The sequence below is a fragment of the Melospiza georgiana genome, chromosome 4 (assembly GCF_028018845.1).
Source record: "Melospiza georgiana isolate bMelGeo1 chromosome 4, bMelGeo1.pri, whole genome shotgun sequence".
Taxonomy (NCBI): Eukaryota; Metazoa; Chordata; class Aves; order Passeriformes; family Passerellidae; genus Melospiza; species Melospiza georgiana.
The window spans coordinates 11167885-11190330 of record NC_080433.1 but is presented as its reverse complement, the minus strand read 5'-3'; the positions used below and the strand labels follow the sequence as shown (position 1 = coordinate 11190330).

The 22446-nt window shown below is 39.1% G+C and overlaps 1 protein-coding gene across 1 annotated transcript in view; it reads right to left on the bottom strand.

Moving 5' to 3' along the window:
- Positions 1 to 339: 339 nt before the first annotated feature.
- The window catches only part of DCP1B (decapping mRNA 1B), a 41611-nt gene continuing 19504 nt past the window's right edge, over positions 340 to 22446 (bottom strand). The window contains exons 4-9 of the mRNA XM_058021915.1: positions 19120 to 19186; positions 17211 to 17346; positions 12994 to 13128; positions 10584 to 11420; positions 2992 to 3225; positions 340 to 1272 (exon numbers count right to left, since the gene is read on the bottom strand). Coding sequence (XP_057877898.1) covers positions 1192 to 1272; positions 2992 to 3225; positions 10584 to 11420; positions 12994 to 13128; positions 17211 to 17346; positions 19120 to 19186 — 1490 coding nt within the window. The 3' untranslated portion in view covers positions 340 to 1191. The remainder of the gene's footprint in view (positions 1273 to 2991; positions 3226 to 10583; positions 11421 to 12993; positions 13129 to 17210; positions 17347 to 19119; positions 19187 to 22446) is intronic.

Below are 22446 nucleotides of genomic sequence, written 5' to 3'. Positions count from 1 at the left end.
CCTTAAAGTAATTGAAACCTGCAGCCAAACTGACACTGAAGAACCTTCACAGATGAGGCTGAGTTGTGCCTACATCAGTGCCCACAGCAGAGAAGATTGAATAATCATTCATGGATTACAGTTTGGGTTCTCTGCACCCACAGAAGAAATGCCTCCTCAGCAACAACTGTGGATTCCTAAACTGTAGTAAACTGGCACTCCAGCAGCAGATGCTAATAAAAATATACATAAAAATCCTTTCAACCATTTATTTTAGTGGATTTAAAACCTCATGTGTCTTCTGCCAAGTGTAAAAACATTTTCGAGTCATACAAACGAAATATATAGCCCATGGTGCAATGAAATGAAATCAGCACATTGGAGGGATTATCCATTTTTATTTTCTTTAGAAATGGATCAATGGAATTACTGTGCTCCAAGAAAGCACACTTAAAAAAAATGTACACCAGGTAGCATTTCCCTTAACAAATTTTCACATTGCTTATAATTATGCAGATTGGACCTGGAACAATAGAAAGATGCATCCAGTGTCACCCCAGAGTTCTGTGACAGCCAAGTACATTCACAAACCCACCCCCCACACCCCAATTCCTCGAACACCTGCAGAATCCCATCTCTACATCTAGCTAAAAATATTCTTGTCAAAATAGAAAAAGATTTTCCTACAAAAATTTTAGGGGAAGTCATGACACTTCTTCTAAATTGCTTTGCAGACAGCTAAGTACGACGATCAGTCTTCCCGAAAAGCTCCTTTTCCAGGATTTCAGGCGGATTTTGATGTTCCTAAAAATAGTCCAACATTGCCACCATGTGGTGAGGGACGGCTCAGGGAAAAGCAGGGACAAACACCTCGGCAATGAGGAACCACTGCGAGTGAAAAAGGACACTGGATCCTGAGAACTGACTCCTTATGCCGGGAAACCAACTCTAAGCATGGACCAGGGTAAGAAAAATAATTTAAGATATTTTGTGAATAATTCTTCAGCGTTGTGATGCTCCCCTCACTAAAGGCACAATCCATTTCTGCTCACTTTTATCTCAGTACAGCACGTGTTTGCCAACAAGGAAAACCTAAGTGTATGCAAAATGCCTAAGACCATTCATTTCTTCAAACATAATCATACTTGAAAATTCCAAAATCATCTTCCTAGAGTTCAGGAAGCCGTGGAAATTTATTTAAGAGATGATCTTTCACATAGGCTTTTTCATTGCTGCCTTCCTCACACTGAAGAGATATGCTTCATAAATAATGTTCAAGAAGTTGTCATCATTCTGAAAAACAAAAAAAACCCAACAGGTAATTGTTAGCAGGATAACTGGAGTAAAGAGATTAGAAGGTTATTCCATCTTATGGACCTGACACTTTTTAATCTTACTCTTTTTTATAAAAGGGAACAATAGCAAAGCCCTTTCCTTCACTGAAGATCTGTTTTATTTCCCATGACTGCACCTCAGCAATGAGTACACAAAAAGAAGATTTTCTAAACTCACAGTGCATTTAAATTGAATCCAGTATTGTTGCATAATAACTCAGTGACAATACTGAAATTACAGCCCTATTTCTCTTCTTTGCCCTCATTTATCTAGGGACTTAAGTTGTGTCCTCTATCAGGTCAGGGATAATTCCAAGCATGTCTGAAGGAATAATGAAACACTCTGGATTGTGATCCTACACCAAAACCCTACCTGGGGAAATCCTTGCATCTTGTTTAGCTCTTTTAGGCTCAATGCTCCCTAAGGGATGCTGTCCTTTTGCTCTGATGCTAAACTTTTTCCTTCTGAAGAACATTTTGCAAGAATGAGTCAGCCCACATTAAGAAAGAATGTTATAAGTAGCTCACGTAAACATATGAGGATAATTACAATCAAGATAATATTTAAGGAAAATTAGGTGCATCCAAGATTGTAGTTTTATATAATGGAAAATGACAGCTAACAAATTGGCAGTGAATAATTTCAAGGTAACTCAGTTAATCCTAACTACCACCAAGAATAGCAGGGTTAAATATATATATTTTACAAGTACAAAGTTACAGAGGGTAACCCCAATTTTCCTTGACTAGTTTTTCCTCTTTAACTTCATGTATGGTTTTAATAGTATCCAGACACTCAAAGTAGGTAAAGGCAAGTTAATGTGATATTTTTTTAATCCCAAAATAAAAGTAGAGGGAAAAAATGAGAAAGCCCTCCAGGTTATTAAAGATACCATTTATTTTCTGAATTTGTAACCTAAATAAAATTTTAAGTAACTTACAATAATGACTTTTAATTTTATTCCAAAGCCATACAGGCACATAGTTTTGACCTATTAACTGGATGTGTTTCTCTGTCCCTTGTGTTCTGCAGCCAGGTTTTTAGTTATGTAATCTCTTCTCAACTTTTACTCTTCAGATATTACTCACACAGCAAATTAAGGAAAAAAAATCATAATTATGCATCATGCCAAAGCAGTAAACAATCATCTTATATATAACATTGTTAATGCTTTGTCACAATTAAACCTGAAAAACTGCAAGAAAAGGAATTTCATGTAATTTTCTATTTCAAATGCTAAACTGAATTAACATACATTCATGTTATCTAGCCCATATTTTAAAGTTGCTCACTCTCATCCTGCAATTTTCATCTCCCATCTGAATTCCTCTTACTGCTAACACACATCTCTGAAATATTTGGCAGCTAGGATAATCACCCATTATTTATCCTTGGCTAAAAATATAATAGATGTCTCTCTGGCTCAGAGGCTGACCTTACAAAGCTTTCAGTCATCTTTGTTCTCTCCCACCAAATTTATTACCTTTCCTGAACCCCAAATCAGATGCATTAATCAAAATGCAGTGTGCAAGGAGAGCCTGGCACAAGCAGCCCAACTTCCAACATTTATTTAATTTCAGAATTAAATTCAGAATTTAGAACAGACAGAACAAGTAGAGGGTGCTCGTCTCAGAGCGGGCAGCAGGATTTGAAGTGGCAGCGCTGCCGGCACGGTACCTGGATGAGGTGCAGCAGCGTTTCCTGCAGCTGCACCTTGGAGACGGAGGCGCTGCAGGGCACGGCCGCCTCGGCGGGCAGGGGCAGGAGCAGGCTGCCCGAGCCGGGCTCGGCGCTGCCCAGGCGGCCGCTCTCGGCAGCTTTGGGCGCGGCGGGCGTGGGCTGAGCGAACACCATGGGGGACATCAGCAGCGTGGGGCTCGCCGTGGCTGGGATGCGCTGTGGGGAGATCACCTGTGCAGATAAAAACACGGGCATCAGGTAAAGATGTATGCTCAATTCTGTGGGAATGGAGATGGTGAGAACTACACAGATTGGCAGCGGGCACTGGAGATCTGTGGGATCTCAGCACCTCAGGACTGATGTGCAGAGTGACCGAGATCACCCTTGGGGGGCTCGGGAGTCCTGGAATGTTGCCAGAAGTGTCTGGTGGCTGGACTTTGATCCTGCACAGGAGACGACACCTGTATGAGGATGGGAGGATTTCACTGGGGTAAATGGTGAAGGGATAAGTTAATTAGAGTGTAAGACACAGGGTTTAGGATTTCTGTACAGGGGGGGTCCAAAGAAGTAAGATGGAGGAATTGGGGCGTGTCCTGTTCTTCTTCTTCTTCTTGGCCTCCATCTTCTGTGGTGATGTTGGCACTTTGGGATTGGTTATTACTAAAAGTGCACTGGTTAATAAGGGTAGAAGGTATTGGGGAAAAAATGATAAATATTGTATACGTAACTTCGAGTATAAAGATAGGTGACCGCCCCGGGGGCTCTCAGTGTGCTCATGGCTGGCTGCTGTGCAGACCTCTGTCGGGCCAAGAGAAAATCTTTTAGATAAACAATTAATAAACACCGAGACCGAGAAAAGATCTGAAGTCTCTTCTCGTCCTTTGAAGCACGGACTGTCCAAGGCCACCCTGGGCCTTTCCAGGCCACCTAAACAGCCGAGAAACCGACAGAGATCGACACTGTGATGTACAACTGCAGCTCAACACCACCTCTAGGATCTACTTCCAGATGAAAAGGTCTTCCACCCAATTTGAGATTGCAGATGTGGATTCAAGCGTTATAAATCTGATAGGCAAATGATCTTAGGACAATAGTGTTTTATTGCAGGAATTGGAGTACTATTAAATATCAGCACTTAGAGAATGCAGCAGTAAAATCTTCCATGCAGGGACTACAAGGAAGTTTAATCTTTGAGAACATGAGACATGCAAATATCACTGTTAAAGACTAAGCCCTGTGTGGCAGTCATATTTTCTGAAAAAATCCCTTTGCCCAGGATTTTGCTCCTAGAAGATGAGAAGCGTCAGAGAAAAAGGAAAATAAGAATTATCTGATTTGCTTCTCCTGTATTTTGCTCATGTGGAATGTGTTTGGAGATTGTTTACCCACAGATGATTGTTGCATTGGTTTCATGTGAATTGCTGTCACTCATTGGCCAGTCAGGGTCAAGCTGTGTCACAGCTCTGGAAAGAGTCACAAGTTTTCATTATTATCTTTTTAGCCTTCTGTAAGTATCCTTTCTGTATTCTTTAGTATAGTTTAGTATAGCATTCTTTTATATAATTCAATATCATAAAATAATAAATTAGCCTTATGGGAAGACGGAGTCAGATTCATCATTCCCTCCTTCATCTGGGCCCCCCATAAATACAATACCCCTGTACCTAATACTAGAAAGTATTGTCCAATTATAACTCTCAAATTACTTAATAAATATATACATGTATTTTACCTTCTCATTTTACTTAAGGGGAGAGAAAACAAAACCATAGATTCAGTGATTTAGCTAAAGATCCATAGTGAGGTCATGGCACTGCCAGAAACAGAACAGACACACAACCAATGCACCATTAACAAAATCAAAGTAGCCCTCAAAGAGAACCTTGGTGCTGCAGCAGTTCCCTCAGTATCCTAACCACACTAATCTGCACATCTGCCAAATAATTTTCACCTTCAAGTTTTGCAGTGAAACTTGGAACTGTAAATCATGCAGGATTAGCGAATACTATCAGATATAATATTAGCAAATACTATAATATGTAATATACAACGTAACAGAAAGTTAATTCATTCAGCTTGCAGACATCAGATCTCACTCCAGGTAATTCCAGTAATAAATCTTATCCTAATCAGCCATCTTCTTGCTATGCAAGTATCCAATCTTTTAAATGTACATAGGAATTGATACAAGCTCACCAAAGCTCCTCCCTTTTGGACTGCAGCACAATTTATTGCTCCCATATTAAGGTGAAAGGCTACTGAATCACTTCACTCTGTATCCTGGATTACATTTCAATTTTGAAGAAAAATTAAGGTTAAGAAAACAGAACTGAGGTTGATCTTCGAGGTATGCAAAGCCACACAGATTAGCATTAAAGAACAGTTATATTTTTGTAGCTTGTCTCTCTCCTAGTCATCATTGTTCTACCCAAGACATTTCTGAACAATTTTTGTGAGACCATGATACAAAGAGAAATAGAAACAAAGAGGACTGAGATTTTGAGATTTCATGCTGTTTTATGGAAAATTTAAGGAAGCAGAAAGGCTAGGGGTCAGGAAAGAAAGCATGCAATATACACCTAACACAAAAGTCTCGCTTTATTCCCTCCCAATATTTACCCAGTTAGGTAAATATTGTGTCTGTTTCTCAAACACAGAGTACTACAAATCTCTAGACTGCAGCTTTCTTCCAGCCCCACAGAATGTAATCAAAACAGCCATGACCAGGTCTTGTTCCAAGCCTCTCACTGAGCAGAGGTATTACAGACTGACTGAAGGTTTGCACACCTATGCTTGAAAAACAACATTCATTTTAGAAGAATACTAGTGTGAGTCCAAAGTGACATCCCTCTGTAGAGTGAGACCTTCAGCCTCTGCACAGATCTGTGGAACACCAGCTACCCCCAGATACTCATCCCAGTGCTTCTGCTCTCCTCATCCACACTGCTGCAGCAACTTCTCTTTCATTTACCTCCAGCAAAACTGGCAGGGCTTGCTTAAACAGGATGATTCTTCCTAATGTGATTTCAAGAATGCATACACAAAACTGCTCTATAAGGGCAGAAACCTCCTGCAAAGGGAAGGTTGGGAGCAGCTGGAGGAGATGCAGTGTCCCACTAACAGAGCTTAATCTACAGCAGACTCAGCCCCAGCTAACACAGCCTTCCAAATCTAAAGACATTTTTCTCATTTGCCCAAGGCAAACAAACAAAACCTGAGACAAACTGTGCCCTTAATAATACACAGCTCCTCCTGACAAACACATGTTGTGGTTTAAGAGACTCATGAAGAATGCTTTGTCTTCTCTGGATCAAGAGGTCTGTTAGGTAGGACATGCCAAGCATATGGAAACTGTATGGAATGAGCAATATTGCCATCTGCTGGTGACACAGCCAACATCCACAGGTCATGCACAACTTCAAACACTGTTTCAGAAGAAGAAGAGTTTATGTGTCTTTTTTTAGTGCATAGCACTTATGTCTGTCCTCAATATTACAATGTATTTTTTGCTAACAGCTCAAGCTTAAAGCTTCTGCCATTGAACAAACTCTTACATAAAAACATGGATTGTTTGGGGTTTGTTTTGAAAATAAAGCAAAATTTTCATTTGAGATTCAGCTCACATCACCTTGAGTCACTGGGACAACTGACACCCACCAGAAAACAGGATGCTGAGCCTGGCATTACTACTGCAACTCCTGTAACACCAAGCTTTTGCAGAAGGCACTGTAAATGCTCTGTAGCCTTTGGACCAATCTTTTAGCTTTGAGTAACTTCTCACTAGTCATAAGAGCCCTTCCAAAATTCTGTTGATCAACTTCTTACCCACAGAAACCAAGCTGCTTCTTCCTCCATTATCTCCAGCTGTCAGGTCAACACTTAAATCTCTGAGTCACTAATAACAGAGTAGGAGTCTGCCATCAGCTGTGCAGCAAAGAACAAAAAAAAAATGTGCAGAATAACTGGTGCAGTATCTAACATCCTTTCCCTGAAGCCCAAATGCTCACTAAGGTGTCAGACTGGTGCTCTGTGTGGCTGTTGGCAGCTGGATGATACCAAATTCACAGATCACCATGAACCAAGGAGTGCACTGGGTCTCCTGCAATGCAAACTGGCACCTTCTGTGGCTTCCTGTATGAAAAGAATTCCCAGGTGGAGCAAGTGGAACATCAGCACCCAGCATGTGCTGTGGGCACACTTTTCAGAGGCAGTTTTCAGAGGCATTGCTTAAAACTGAGAACATAATTCTGAGAATGGTTTAGGAACTTTAAAAGCAGTTAATTAAAACAAAGCTGGCTACAACACTAACATTCCTTTGTCTTTCAAGTTTAATTTAGAATATTTTAATTGATGTTTAGCTACAGAAGCTGAAATTACTTTTTGAAACAAGTTTAATGCACCTCTTTGCATTACAGAATTACTGAAACTGCAGTCAGGACAACAGAGAAGCAGTGCTGTGATGCTCACACCACACACACTGGGGTTTCATGCACATACTCAGAAGATGTAACATTATGTACAAAGTACATTCCTGATGGAAAAATGCTCCAAGAAATGTGAAAAACGAGCTGCAAGATACGTGATCTTCTGAAGAAATGATAAATTTTTGTCTGGGTTATTGTAAGCACTTTTAAAACCATAATTCTGATTTAGATAAACACTTAAGCATGCATGTACCTATAACCAGGATAACACATCCCTAACACTAAACATACCCCTAAAAGCCCACTGTAGATTAATGTTTTTTATTGTTTCTTAAGCACACGTTACTCACTGTCTGCATATGGAATACTTCACAAAACAGGGCTGGCACCACACCAGGCTCAATGCTTCCAACTATTATTCTTTGGCTTTTACTTTTTTTTAAATTTCTTTTCCCATTTTTTTGGTAACTGGTCTCTTCCTTTTCATGTGGGAGATCACAGTTCTTGTACCATATGGAGTTGCAGCAGAAGCCAGTTTAAACTTGGACTTGTAATGTGTCAGTTGTGGAAAGGACTATTGCTTACATTTTCTTAGTGCTGCTGATGGATTGAGGGTGTTCCTTTAATCTGATTTTTCCAACAACAGACACTGCTCAGATATCTCTCTATTCCTGTCAGACTTTTGCTTTTTCTGTATGCTGAAGCATAGTAGGAGAGGCAATACCAAAACACAAATAATTACAGAGAACAAACCTTTTGCTGCACTTGTTGTCAGAATCTGCTTTGATCAATTTTGCATGAGCATGTGCAGATATATTTGTGCCAATTCAATTTCACTCAAATATCTACTCTGCAGGCATGGCAGCACTTGAAGCCTCTGGTCTACTGCGAGGATAATTTTACAAAAAGATTAATGTTGGTTTTAAAAGTTGATTTTTATCTTCCAGGTTGTTTTTCAAAAGCAGGCATGTTTTGTGTGGCTAATTCACGGCTTCCAGAGGAACAGAGTCCTTCCTTCATTTTTAGCCTCCCTGCTTTTGCTTTTGTGCAATCTGCTGCATGTAAAAGAGGCCATTCCTCCCAGACTGCAGAGCTTTAGGTCTCCTAAGCAATAATTAGTGACATTTTTTTATCATTTTTAGTCTATGCATTAAATCTCCACATTTAATGCATCTAATACTGTGTTGATAGCAGCTGTGGGAAGCCACTCCTCAGCAGCCTCAGCCTCCTTGTTCTGCTCACAGCCCTGCAAAGGAAGACTGAGAATCTCAGTTGCTGCCTTTTTTTTTTAAGGCAAACTTGCAGCAATAATCACAGTGAATGAGCCTTGCTCCAGAGAAGACTTTTCTGTTCTATCCATACTCAAGCAGTCAAAGTGCTGCAATTGCATTAGACCAGACCTCAGGAATTGCCTTTCCATATTGCAATTAATACTGGCACCACTGTCTTTTTCATATATACAAAATTAAAGACATTTGCCATAGCAACATCTGTAGGGTTTTTTCATCTGAAAAATATATCAGCATATTACCTTATTTTTTATTCATGCATACTGACTTACAGTATAGAGCCTGGACTTGCCTCATTTCACTTTTACCTCCATTATGTCCTCCCTCATGCTATCAGTACATGTACCAGTGAATCACACAATTTCTTACATTTAAAGCAGGCAAGTTCCATTCCCAGTGAAAACAAATCAATTTGTTTGACTTTGGATCCTCCTTTTATTCTTTAGCTCTCCACCGGAAAGTCAAAGTTACCATCTGCAAGCAACTGATTCTGAATAATTTCAATGACTAATCCCCAAAAAACTCTTTCATACAGATTCAGATCCTACTGCATTAATTAAAAGAACAAAAATAATGATGGCTATTTGCTGTATCAAATTAATATTCCTCCCACTTCTCTCATGGAATTAGAAAACTTGACCTGTCACAAACTTAGTGACAGATGTGGCTCTTTTATTATTAAATGACTCCTTCAGCTTCTTCATGTATAGAAGAACTTTCTAGCATCTTGAAATATCCTGTAGTCTTTCAATCAGGTTTGACAGAATTAGAAAAACAGAATAAAAGAGAAAAACAGAAAAGAGAAATAAAAAAGAGAATAGAACAGAAATACAATAATGGAATAGTCACAATAGAAAAACAGCTTTTCAGCTTCACACTGGAAAGGGGAATACTTGGCATCAGTAATTTCAGACTCCAGTACCCCACAGCCTATCCCCAAAAAAGGAAGCTGAAAAGGGCTTAGATGCATTGCCAGACAGGACATGTGAAGACATTCTAGTGTAGAAAATACTACTGAAAATGAAGTTGTTAATGACAGTAGTTGTTTTGGATGGGACATTTTGTAATTGCACATGTTGCTTTTCTGAAGAACATAAAACTGTACTCCATCAGAGAGATACAGTCTCTTAACATCTGAATTTTTTAAGACACTAATTTGACTTCTGGGATCAAAATAAACAGATTTTTTTGATGTCACTCAGGCACAAGACCTTTTTTCAAAACAAAACAGAAAAAATTAAAGAAAAATAGCTAATGAATATCTGGAAGTAGCAGGTGTGGTATAAGATAACTAACTGACCAATATGCAAATAATTCTAAAAGCTGCTGTTAGAAAACAAGGGACCTTTTAAGTATCTTTAGCAACTGGCATACAAAAGAATGCACATCTACACAGAGGAAGCTATGACTAATTTTGCAGAAAATAATTATTAAACCCAAAATATTACACTGAATAGCAAGCCATTACACATAACAGCCCAAGAATGGCAAGTGAAAACTGGGTGACTTTTCAAAGGGGCTATGGGACAACCCAGCACTGCAGTATTTCTGGTCATCATTGATGTGTAAGAGAGGTGGCCTTCAAGATTTACAGTATCACATCTTGGTAAATCAGAACTTCATGTTGGGAAAATATCACCTGCAAAATGAATCATGTACAACATGCAGCAGGACAACCAAGCCAAGCCTAACCTCAGAAAAGATCAAGTTTAAAAGACTGCTGGATTTGTATTTATTTATGATGAAGTTCCCCATTTACCTGGAAGTAATGGGGAACTTCCCCATGAAGAGAGTGCTCTGTTTCCTGACCTCAGAAAACATCAAAATTAAAAGACTGCTGGATTTGTATTTATTTATGATGAAGTCCCCCATTTACCTGGAAGAGAGTGCTCTGTTTTTCTGTGCCTGGAGCCTTTTCTATCCAGGAATCCAGTGGTTTCAGGGTATTGGTGTTCTGGGTAACTGGGAACTTAGCTGCCAACGTTGGTCTGCTGGATACATGGAGCTGCTGTTCTTGTTGCACTATCTGGAGTTTTTTCAGTAATTCTTGAGGTGAAATCACCCCAGAATTGGCTGCTTGATTGCCAGAGAGAGGAAGTGGCTGTCTGGGGAGTTTGGATTGTTCTTTCCCAAGCGTCTGAGCCTCTAAAGTCTGGCCTGGTAGGGACCCATTGAAATACACCAGAGGGGGCTGGCTCATGCTGTTTCCTGGCGCTGCAGGTGCTCCAACAGGAGCAGGAGTCCTGCTGAACACGGCAGCCGTCGAGTTCACAGCTCCTGCGGCACTGGGCTCCATTTTAGCCACCGATCCTGACTGACTCTGCAATTTCTGCAGGAGGCTCTGAGTGCCCGCAGCGTCCTGAGCTCCGTGGGCCGTGGCCATGCCGTGGGCAGCCACGGGCTGGAAGAGGCCCGTGAAAGTGTCCCCGACGGGGGGGACGCTGCCGTTCTCACACAGGCGGCTCTCGGGGAGCTCGGCCAGCGGCTGCAGCTCAGTGCCCCGCACCATCAGCTTCTGGATGGCGGGGCACAGCTGCTTCTCGGCGCCGGGGGAGTGCCTGCTGGGCTCCTCGTAGGACAGCGAGCGAACCACGCCCTGCCTCGCCGGGACGCTCTCCTGGGGCTGCTTGCTGAGCGCCTCCGAGCTGTCTGCCTTGTCCTGTTTGCCAAACAGCGCCGTCAAGGACAAGTGCTGCGGTTCAGGATCCGCGGTCTGCGAGGGGACAAAGGAAAAGAGTGAACACAGCTTCCTCCTGCAGGAGTTACATTGTTACAGACATATTTTATGAAATATCCTTTCGTTAGGATTTTTTCTCCTGAGAAGCTGAGAGGCCTCAGAAACAAAATTTCACAATGATTATCTGCTGCTGTGGGATGCAACAGGTGCATCTTTGATTGGTCTCATGTGGTTGTTTTTAATTAATGGCCAATCACAGTCCAGCTGGCTCAGACTCTCTGGTCAGTCACAAGATTTTATTATCATTCTATTCCTTTCCTTTCAAAGCCTCCTGATGAAATCCTTTCTTCTATTATTTTAATATACCATTTTCTTTTAAAATAATATATATCATAAAAATATATATCTATACGTCACAGACATCTTTTGTGGAAAATCCTTTCTTTAGGAGTTTTTCTCTTCTGGGAATCTGAGGCCCCAGAAATAGAAGGGAAACAATAATTATCTGCTGATGTGGAATGCAGTAGGTGCACCTGTGATTGGCTCATGTTCCATGTTTACAATTAAGGGCCAATCACAAGACCAAGCTCAGGGACAGATTCACAGAGAGCTCTCTTGTTATGAGATTCCTAATCTATTCTTAGCTTAGCAGCTTTTGAACTTTTCTCTCTATTGCTATTAGTATAGTCTTAATGTATTATATATCATAAATTAATAAATCCAGCCTTCTGATCATGAAGCAAGATTCTTGTCTATCTCTCCACCCCTGAAGACCCTTACAAGTCATGTAACATCTATAAATAAAATATAGATCATAAATCAGGCTTCTGAAACACTGAGTCAGGATTCTCATCTCTTCCCTTGTCCTGGGACCCCTGCAAACATCACCACATCACATTAAGTGGTGACAATATTTAGCCAGCAGAATTCAGTGAAAAGCTGAGAAAGCTGCAATGCTCTTTTTTTCCCCAAGAGGATTTTTAATAGTTTTGTCACATAGGAAGGGCAAGAAGACTGTTGTCAAGCTGCTAATGTGGGAGAAAATCAGCAAATCTGAGACATAGCAGTGGCTTTGCTTTAAATAACATGAAAGAGCATCTTCTTTTACAGCCATCAGTACAATATTAGTAAGAGACAGAAATCTGCCTGTGTATGAAGTAGAGCCACTTCTTGTGCATCTGCTGGTCACAGCTGAATTCAATTTTTAGGATTTTGCACTGTGATTTGGCTTGAAGATATACCAAGAGACTTTTCTTTATTTCAATGATTTCCACTGGGGAAAAAGAAAACCAAACAAAAAACGCAAAAAAAACCCAAAAACCAAACAAAACCCCACAAAAAGTGTGGTCCAGCAATTGACTAGATCAGCTTGTGATCAAAACATGCCCTGAAATTTGCAAGACCAAGATTTCTTTGTTGCATCAGAACAGTGTGTCTGTAGTTTGTGTGTTTCCACATCATACAGTGGGGGTTAGGGAGCTTTCACAAACCATTGTGCTTTAAAATCATTCCTTACAGTGGCTCAATCTCAAGTCCATGCAGTGACCTCAAACCAATGTTCCTGTTGCTCAGAGCAGCAGCAGCAGTCAGAAAACACCCCAGATTTTACCTTGCTCTGCTGGGAGATTCGCTGCTGCTGCTGCTGGGTCTCACTCGGCTTCACTGGAATGGGTTTGATCAGGTTGGGGTTGCTGTAGATTGCAGAGGAACTGGTTATTTGTTTTGGCTCTGAGCAGGTCTTACACTGCAACACAAAAAAAGGGTTTCTTAGCATGTGTGACAATGTATTTTCCTCCAGTTCCTAACCACAGTGAAATACAGACATAACCAGGTATTCAATAACCAAAATACTAACTGCAGCACTGATGATGAAGTACTATGCTATTAGAAGAACTGTAGCAACTGCAACCTAATTTTCTAAAACCACAAGACATATGTAAAACTGAACACTTGATTCCAAGATTTCCCTCTAATTTAAATCTCAGCTCTCTTTTTGGCCTTCTGCTTTTCCTGCACTTCAAAAACATAAAATACTTTTAAAAAGCACCTTAAAAACCAAGCAAAAGACATGCTTTTCCTGCATGCAACAGGCAGCTAAAAGGATTAATGGGCCCATAAAGATAATTTAAAATGCTTTTGTCAACAAGTAGAATAATAACTCTTAACTCTTTTACATAAATCTTCACATGGTAGGAACTGGTAGGATGTATATACACGTACAGAAAAATAATTAAAGATTTAATCAATTTGTAGAATCAGGAATATTTCTTATTATGAAAAAGATGGTCAAGACAGATTACTAAAAGTGATCAGGGACAAAAAATGTCATGTGGAGAGAGAAGGGCATGACTTAATTCAGAGAAAAAAACATAAAATGCTCTTTGAAAGAGAAAAAGTAAATGGAAAAGGAAAATGTGAATAAGATGCTATACATAAAAATATAGTCAATGAAACTAAAAAAGCATTGGGTATACATGGAACACTACTGTCAGTAGAAAAGAAGACAGTGTCTTTGAAGTCATTGTCACTTGATACAGTTGAAACCAAGAAAGTGGAAAGATTTTTAGAAGAATTATTTAACAAGAAGTAAATAGAATTAGCTATTAATTCTAACCCCACTCTCAAATACACAAAGCTGATTACTTAACCCATTTCTGACAATAAACAAATAAACACATGCTGGTCCCAGGGCTGCCCAGTAAAGCAGAACTGGAATTCTTGTAAGGACTTAAAGGGCTTTAGTAGATCCTCAACACTTTCACTTTTTTGTCAGATTGGACAGATCCTACATGGACCAAAACTGCATTACAATAAGATTAAATAGCTGGTGTTTTTTCCCCCCAAACAGTTCTCTTTCTAATGGTTCTGCTTTTTCTTCAATGTATCTTCTCATTGCTATTTTTCAGCCCAACCTTTTGGGCAAAAAGCACATAAACTTTAACACAATGGATAACATCCTATTGAATATTTGCCAGTGAGTTCTGCAGAATTTAAATAATACCCTTATTTCCTCAGGATATTTTAATAGGCTGAATTCCTCAGAAACCTTAAGTACCTTAGATTCCACTGTCATACCCTGCATAATCACAGCACTAAGCCTATAAAAATGAGGTGAGAAGCAGTAGTGTTTAACAGAGTCATCACTACATGAGCATATTTTAGACCAAATTCCTCAGCCAAATGAGCATCAGTACACACAAGAATGACATTGACCTGACTTGGTATCATTGCTGTGACTCGATAACAAGGCTAGTAGGTTGCTGTCAAACACAGAAGCACATGGAGGAGAAAAGAAGCCTGTGATGATTCCAGAGGCATGTCTAACTATTGGAGCTCAGAATTTAAAGCCATGGTGGCAGATGGGAGCACAGCCTTGCTGGTGAGGAAGTTGGGAGCACTAGCATGGCATTTTAAGCACCTGTCAGGTGGACAGGTAAAGATGATATCAGATGCTATTATCAACAAATAATAGCAAAAAGCAGCATGAAAGAAATCCCACCATGCTCTGTAGTGAGAGAACCAGAGAACATCTGGCAATTCCTACACCTTGCTCACAGCTCTGTCCTTTAGTCAGCTGTCCTGTTCAAAGCTCTGCTGCTACAAAAGATTGATAAGCAGCCAAAAGGTTCTAAGATCAAGTCAAAGAAAGGCTCAGCAACACTGGAACAAAACTAGACACTTGTGGTCCATGTGGATCAAAAAGAGCAAGAAAAAGGGGTTTTTGGCAAGTTTGGTAGAGTCACAGATATTCAAAGCAAACAACAGCTCTGTGTTGTGAGATCCATACTCCACCTGTGCAGTATGAAGCTGGAAATGCTAAATGCTGGGAGAAGAACTGTGCAGCACAGAGTTCAACCCAGAGCTTGGGCTGCAGCACAGGACAAGGCACAATGGGAAAGGACAAACCCATTTTGTCATGATTTGTTCTGTACCTTTGCAACTCTTCAGCTGGTTTCTCCATGGCTGTCAGTGAGGCCAGCTTTTTCTTACCAGAGGTCAAGAGAAGGCAACTGTATAAGAGGTAGATCTAAAAAAATAACTCAGTAGTTTGGCAACTTAAAGCTCCATCAACTCAAAAAGGAAGAGAAAGCTGTGTATTTTATTTTGCATGTAATGTAATCTCCAAATGTACAACATAATTTGGGAACAAGGAACTTCAAAATGAGTTACAGTCTTAAAAATTGAGTAAAATTCCTTAAAACTTTGAAAATTGATGCTCTTGAACTGATTCTACAGCTTCCAACACTTTAACACACTCTTCACTGAATAAACACAATTCAAAGAAGAGAACAACATATTTCATAACTAATTTCAGCACATCAGACTGTAAGTAATAAAACATACACTGACAAGAAAGTAGATGTCATAAACCAGTCAAAACCCACGACTGCTCTGAAACATATTGACATTAAATAGAAAAATGGTTGTCATTGCCTTTATTTATCACACTCCTTAGAAATTTATATTACTAGCAATACAAGAAATCATACACATCCTGTTCATGAGAGGTCAGGCATTCATAGCACTCATGTCCCAGATGAGGAGGAAGTTTTTATGCTATTTTTTATGTCCTTGGCAATCCCTTAAATGCAGAAAGATTAAAGACAAAGTAAGAAGCAAATCTGCAAAAGATTCTAAAGGGAAAAGAGTCCTAAAAGCTATTATTTAAGCAACAGAATTTCCTCTCCTTTGTCTTGTTTCCTGTGTGCTAACGCAGAAATGGAAGGTAACGTCTTTTAGATTTATCACCCTCTTTTCACAGAATCTGAAGACAGCCTAATATTTTCCAGTTTTCCATCTGCAGTATTTTTAAGGTTATCTAATGAAAACCCTTTAAACATTTCAGAACATCTCAAATCATATTCTCTGATGACAAGATTAGATAATGATTCAGTATTAAAAGATGGGAAAACCACCAAGTTTTGGAAGTGTTTGTCCACTATAATACATTAAATCTCTACTACAGAAAATACAAAGGCCCCAAGCTTCAACAGAAACTATACACAAAATTTAGGCTCCATTTCACCCTAGCTCAAAACAGTTTGCTATCATCTTTCTGAGGATTTTATTAGTAGCTACATTTCAGAAAAATAAACACAAGAAATGTAAAGAGATAAAAGTTAAGATGTATGTACATTGCCAGACTCTTAGGGAACACTGAGGAGCTCTATTATTGCATGACAGCACATAAGCAATACAGGAAACAGCAGCAGGAACCTGCAGGCTCTGTAACAATTTGTAGCTTATATATAGATAGTTAAAATTATTAGATTTTTATTCCCCAAAGTAAAACGTTTTTGATTGCTCAATAATAGAGAACATTATTAGTCCATTAGTTACTTCTTTATTTAGAAGCCTCAGAAGACCAAAGCAGCACACGGGCTGAAATCATACTACATTTCAACCTTTTCATTCCCTTCCATTAGTGCCTGAAAGGAGCTAACAACCACAATTAAAAGCAGTAACTTCACTGCCAAAAGTCTCCTGAACCAAGTCCTTTGTGCAAAGCACGGAAACTACCAGCAGGTAAATACTTCACCCAGAAAGAGGGCACAGCTTGCAGGGGCTCCTCAATAGCCACAACAGCTCTAAGGGTCAGATGAAAGGTAATTTATACTTGCTCTGAGCCTCTGCTATTCAACAATTAATCATATCCACATTCTCCTGCCAGAACTTGTTATTGACAGCATTAATTTCTTTTGAATTTTTAGCAAATTCGACACAAAATGAGAGAGCACACTGTCCAAAATCACTTTGAGTAGAACTATTCAAAACCCCAAATCAAATATTTTATGTTTCATACTGTAAAATGGGAGCAAATCTCACCTTGGTATACTCATCTTTGGCCTTGGTAAGCATCCTTAAGATATCCACTTCTTTGTTATTAGCAGAATTCATGATCATGGGGGACACCCCTGTTCCTGTGCCCTGCTGTGCTTTGAATTGTTCCTGCTGAGTTAGGCTGAAAGGTGGAGGATATATGAGAAAAAAGTACAAATCAAACATAAAAACTTAACCACAATTAATGTACAATACTTAATTGAAACTCAAATATTTGTCTTTCCCCATCTACATTAAAATGTGCAGTAAAAAAATCACTATTAAAAAAAATCTCTATAAAAATCATAATTTGACATAAGATTAATTTTCTCCAATCTTGACTACACTAGACCATAGAATAAAATTTCCATAACTGAGTCACAATTTCTATACCCAGAAGGAGCAGGAATTTATAGTGTTATTCAGTTCTGCTGGTGGTGGAGGATGGCAAACACACACACAAATCAGGCATTAAGTACTAGCAAATGACCAATTTCCTGCCCCAGCTGTTTTATTATTATTGTAGAATGCTGAGAATTAAAACACACAGCCAATTGGCTGAGCAACAGGGTATTTTTTATCTATATGAAATACTGCTATTATAAACCACTACACATGGTTTACATTTGCATGAATCCTCTGAAAACTAGGTTTTATTGTAGTAAATTACCAGTTTGAGAGCACCTAATCACCACCAACCGAAACTTGAGCTAGTTAACTAAAATGAGCTGTCAAAAACCTGGGCTTCCTAGGGTTCATTGTTTATTTCTGTAAATTCATCCCCATCAATTATTTCTTGGGTCACAGCTGACTCATTTTAGAGCTGTAGGATATACAGCAAAACCAACAAACCCCACTGAACAAAACCCCACCACTGTCCCAGTCTGCATTTCACACTGTTTTGTCACTGCAAAATGAAAAGCAGCAGGTATTTTTTCAAAAAAAGGATATATGGAGGAAAGATGACTACCTTCCCATCCAGTATTTTATCACAAATCCTATCTGGTGTGTCTAATCCTATGTACCACAGGCAGCTGGAATAGCCAATCACTGCCTGGTCCTACCCAGCCCCTTTACAACATCCTCCACATTATAGCTCTAAAAAATGTAGATTGCATATGTTGATAAAATCTGTATGACTTCAGCTCCCTTGTTCTCCAAGCAAACATGAAAACCTGCAGGACACAGTCCTAAAAAAAAGGGTCCCTGCAAACAATACAGAAAAATGAGCACTGTCTATCCTGGATGTGAGAAGAGAAGAGTGATATTGGAAAAAGCTATATGACATTCTTAGGATAAAATACAGCTGAGAACACAGTTCTGTGTGAAATCTTCACCTCTGGCTGGACTGCAAAATTAAAGTTTAACATTTAGAAAAACACATTCTATGTGCATGAAAGCAATGACTTTAAAGCTAATTGAAGTCTTGCTTTAAATGCCAAAAACAAAGTGAATTTTGTATCTATTGCTAAGAAATGAGGAAGCAGGGATTCAGCCATGCTGTACAAAGAGGACAAACCCCACAGAAATTGTATCAAGACAGCATGCCCTCATGATATCCTGCACTTACCTTAATATAAGCAAAAAACCCCAAAGATAACAATATTAAAAAATAAAATCTTCCCAAATTGAAAGATATATTAAACCCCCAAAGAATACAATTCTTCAAAATAGGTCTCTGAGTCATCAGGAAATAAATCATATCAACTGGTACACTCTGATGTAGCTGGAGAGCTGCACTACAAATTAGGAAAAATTACTGCAATACAGTGACTTATTTATCATTTTATGAAATGCAGGCTCGACACTTGCAACAAAGTTTGTAAGTTTAAAGTAGAAAGGCATTATAATCCTAAAAACATAAAATGGGCATGTACGTACCAGAAAATACACATTAAATTTACCCATCACTTACTTTTTCATGAGCTCTGCAATTCTTTGGCATTCTTCTTTATCATAAAACCAAATCCCATATATGGACACTGTAAATGCACATCAAACACAAACTGTGAGCATCTTCTCAAACAGCAACTCTTCCTGGTAGATATTTAAATGTGACCTAAAAATTAATCTTCAAATTTATTTTCATCTTATGTTTTCCCCATCCAGAAACACAAAATGACACCTCAGATCCTATAAAATCAAAAAAGATCAAAGGCACATCTCTAAGCATTCAGATTACAAGCTCTTAAGTACTCAATTAAGGCAAAGGTATTTGATCCTTTTCTTCAGAACACTAAACCAGTGGGAGTTTTTCTTTAAAATCTTTTTCTCTGTGCTTTATTTTATGTCATATCCATTTGGCCCCACTACCAGCATGCTGCAGGGAGCATTGCATGCATATGGAAGGGGGAAAATCTGCTTGGTTTTCAAAGAATGCTCAGGTCTATCTTACAGAGCATCAGAGCATCTCTACCTCCCTGGAGATTTGCTGTAATTCTGCCCATTGTTTTCTGCAGGAGATCCTGGGTTTCCTCCTCCTTCCCTCCCTATCCTACTGCAGGCAAGAGTTGTCTCTTAACCTTACCAGGAATTGGCAGTTCCTGCCATGTCTTCCAACATTTCATTTGAAAATGGATTTCATTTGACATGGGTTGAGCACCTGTTCAAAAACAACTGCAACACTGACCCTGATGATGTAATAATTCCTAATATTAGGAGAGTCCAAAAGCAATAACTCCTTCAATTCCACAGAGCCAAACCTGTGGCATATGAAGTGTTCCTTGGCTTTGTTCATGTTTGGAAAGAAAATGAATGTACAGCTGCTTGCAAGACATAACTATATTATTTTCTCCATTCTCCTCCAAATTTAAAGCTGTGTGTTGTCTTCTATAGAACTAAAAATGGTCCCAGCTGTTTAATACACATCATGTTGGCAAAAAGTCTAAAATATCACACAAATCAGACATCCTGTAGGCATACAAAAATTAACTTTAAAAATATGTACTTTCCTTTTTATGATTATTGAGAAGCGTGATGATTTCTATTATTCACCTAAAAAAGGCAAGTAACATAATATGCACCAGTGGTTCTACAAACGTGCAATTTAAGAGCTGAACTGCACAAGTAATCTCAGGTTTTTTAACAGAAAGATTAAAATATGCATTTCAAATGCACATGAATATTCTAGCATGTTCCAATGGGTGTTCAGTAAAAAACTGTGCACCTGTAGAAAAGTGTGTGAACAACTCATAAGGTTCCAGAACACCGACCTGTGATGCAAAATTCCACATCCTTCTGATGGAACACATTCGAAAATTTGTTCAAATCACAAGAAACTACATATTCCTCAATGCAACAGCACAGCAAGCAGACTGAGAATCCCAGACAAACCAAATTTGTTTTAATCAAGATACTCAATTCTTTATAAAAGAAACTCCAATGGAGAAGAGTATTGATGAAATTTTGGCCATCTGCTCCATCTTCCCAAATTTCTTTTATGTCTGCCACAGCTGGTGGCACCATCAATTATGCAGCACAGGTTGGACAGCTTCACCTTTGGCCAACAGAACAGACATGTCACAGACTACTGATGAATACCTAATAAATCTGAAAGCTGACAGTCCCTTGGAAATGCCAAACTGCTTCTGGCCATTAGAAGCAGCAAGACTCACACTGCCTTGCTTCTGCTGCTGATTTATCTCAACTCAGAGACAAACAGAAGTAAACTGATAACCAGAACAATGACAGATTTCAGATTTTACAGAGCTACAACTAATATTTTGAAATACAGTTGCAACAAATACAAACCTCTTTGGATCAGAACAAGGGCACTGGGTCTGTGCCACTAAACCAAACCACAACACCACCCAACAACATATCCCATTTTAACTCCAGTTTTAAGTCAGGATACTGCAGATCCAGAGACCTTTAACCTAGTGTTTAGCTGAACTTCAAACCCACACACATTTATTTCTCCCCTTGGTTAAATGGTATTTCCAACCCAAATTAGGAAGAACAGCTGAAAGCAAGCTAAGAGCAAAGCCCAACATCCTGTGAGCTTAGAGCTCACCCAGTCCGTGCTGAAATCTTTCAGAAGTGGACAGTCCTACTGCTCTTCCTTCCACACTGCTCCCATCTGTCCAGGGGAGACAGACACTTGAAATTCACTGAGAAACAATCCCTGAGCTTGTGGCAGCACAACACACCCTGAACTCTTTTATGCAGGTGAGAGTGAGGGACCAGTGAGAACACAGCAACTTGTGGAAATCTGAGATACCTGAAGTAGCCATGGCATAAATTCACTATATTCTCCTGTAATCTATATTTAAGAGAAAAAAAGTGTAGAAACAATGAGTATTGATGGCCTCCATCTTGATTAATGATGAACACAAAATGAAAAAAAAAAATCTTGTGTGTGTGGCAACACATAAAACCCCACAACCAGAATGAGAACCTAAGCTGATAACAACCTGTAACTGTCTGGGAACCTGGCACACTCACAGACACAATACAAATTCACTGCAAGCTTTCTACCAGCATGAAAACACTGCCTGTTTTATCAGGATTAAACATAAACAGATTACTTTTATCTCCCTTCCCACTCTGTCAGACTGTTTGACAAAATAGAATTTCACATCTAAGTATCATGTGTAGAGTGGTAATTTCATGTTCGTGTTAAAAATGAATCACAAAACATCAGAGACACAAAGCAAATTTTTCCACTGCCAAACAGAAGAAGAAATATTAAGGCACTTCAGGCCCAGCCTCAACCATAAAGTTATGTAAGAAGAGATTGTAAAAAACGGAAAAAAATAAAATCAGAGTCAAGTAATGAATTGATGACATTAAAAAGAAAAAAAAGTGCCACAATTACAATGTTGTTAACAAGATTACACAAAGCAATGACATAATGCAGCTATGAAATCAAGAAGATCCAATTAACATTGAATGGGAAGCTAAATTACTGAAATAAACTGACTGAAATTATTAATTATTAAGGGTATCAGTCTTTAGAATTTTTAGAATTTCTAAAAGGCAGGCCACTCATAAATCAAAACTGAAAATTTTTACCCAAATCTGTGAAGCTCCTTTAATAGCTCAGTGACTGAATTTCAGGAAGGGCACTATTTAAGTTTGAAATCACGACTTCAGAGCCAATTCGAAAGCTTCCGCCTTACAGTTTTCATTTTTTGGCTGTGGATTTCTCCTGTCCTCACAAACACTAGAACACTTGATACTATTTATATGCAGAAGCTGACAGCTGCTATCTTCCAGAATTATAGATAACAATTTCCAACCT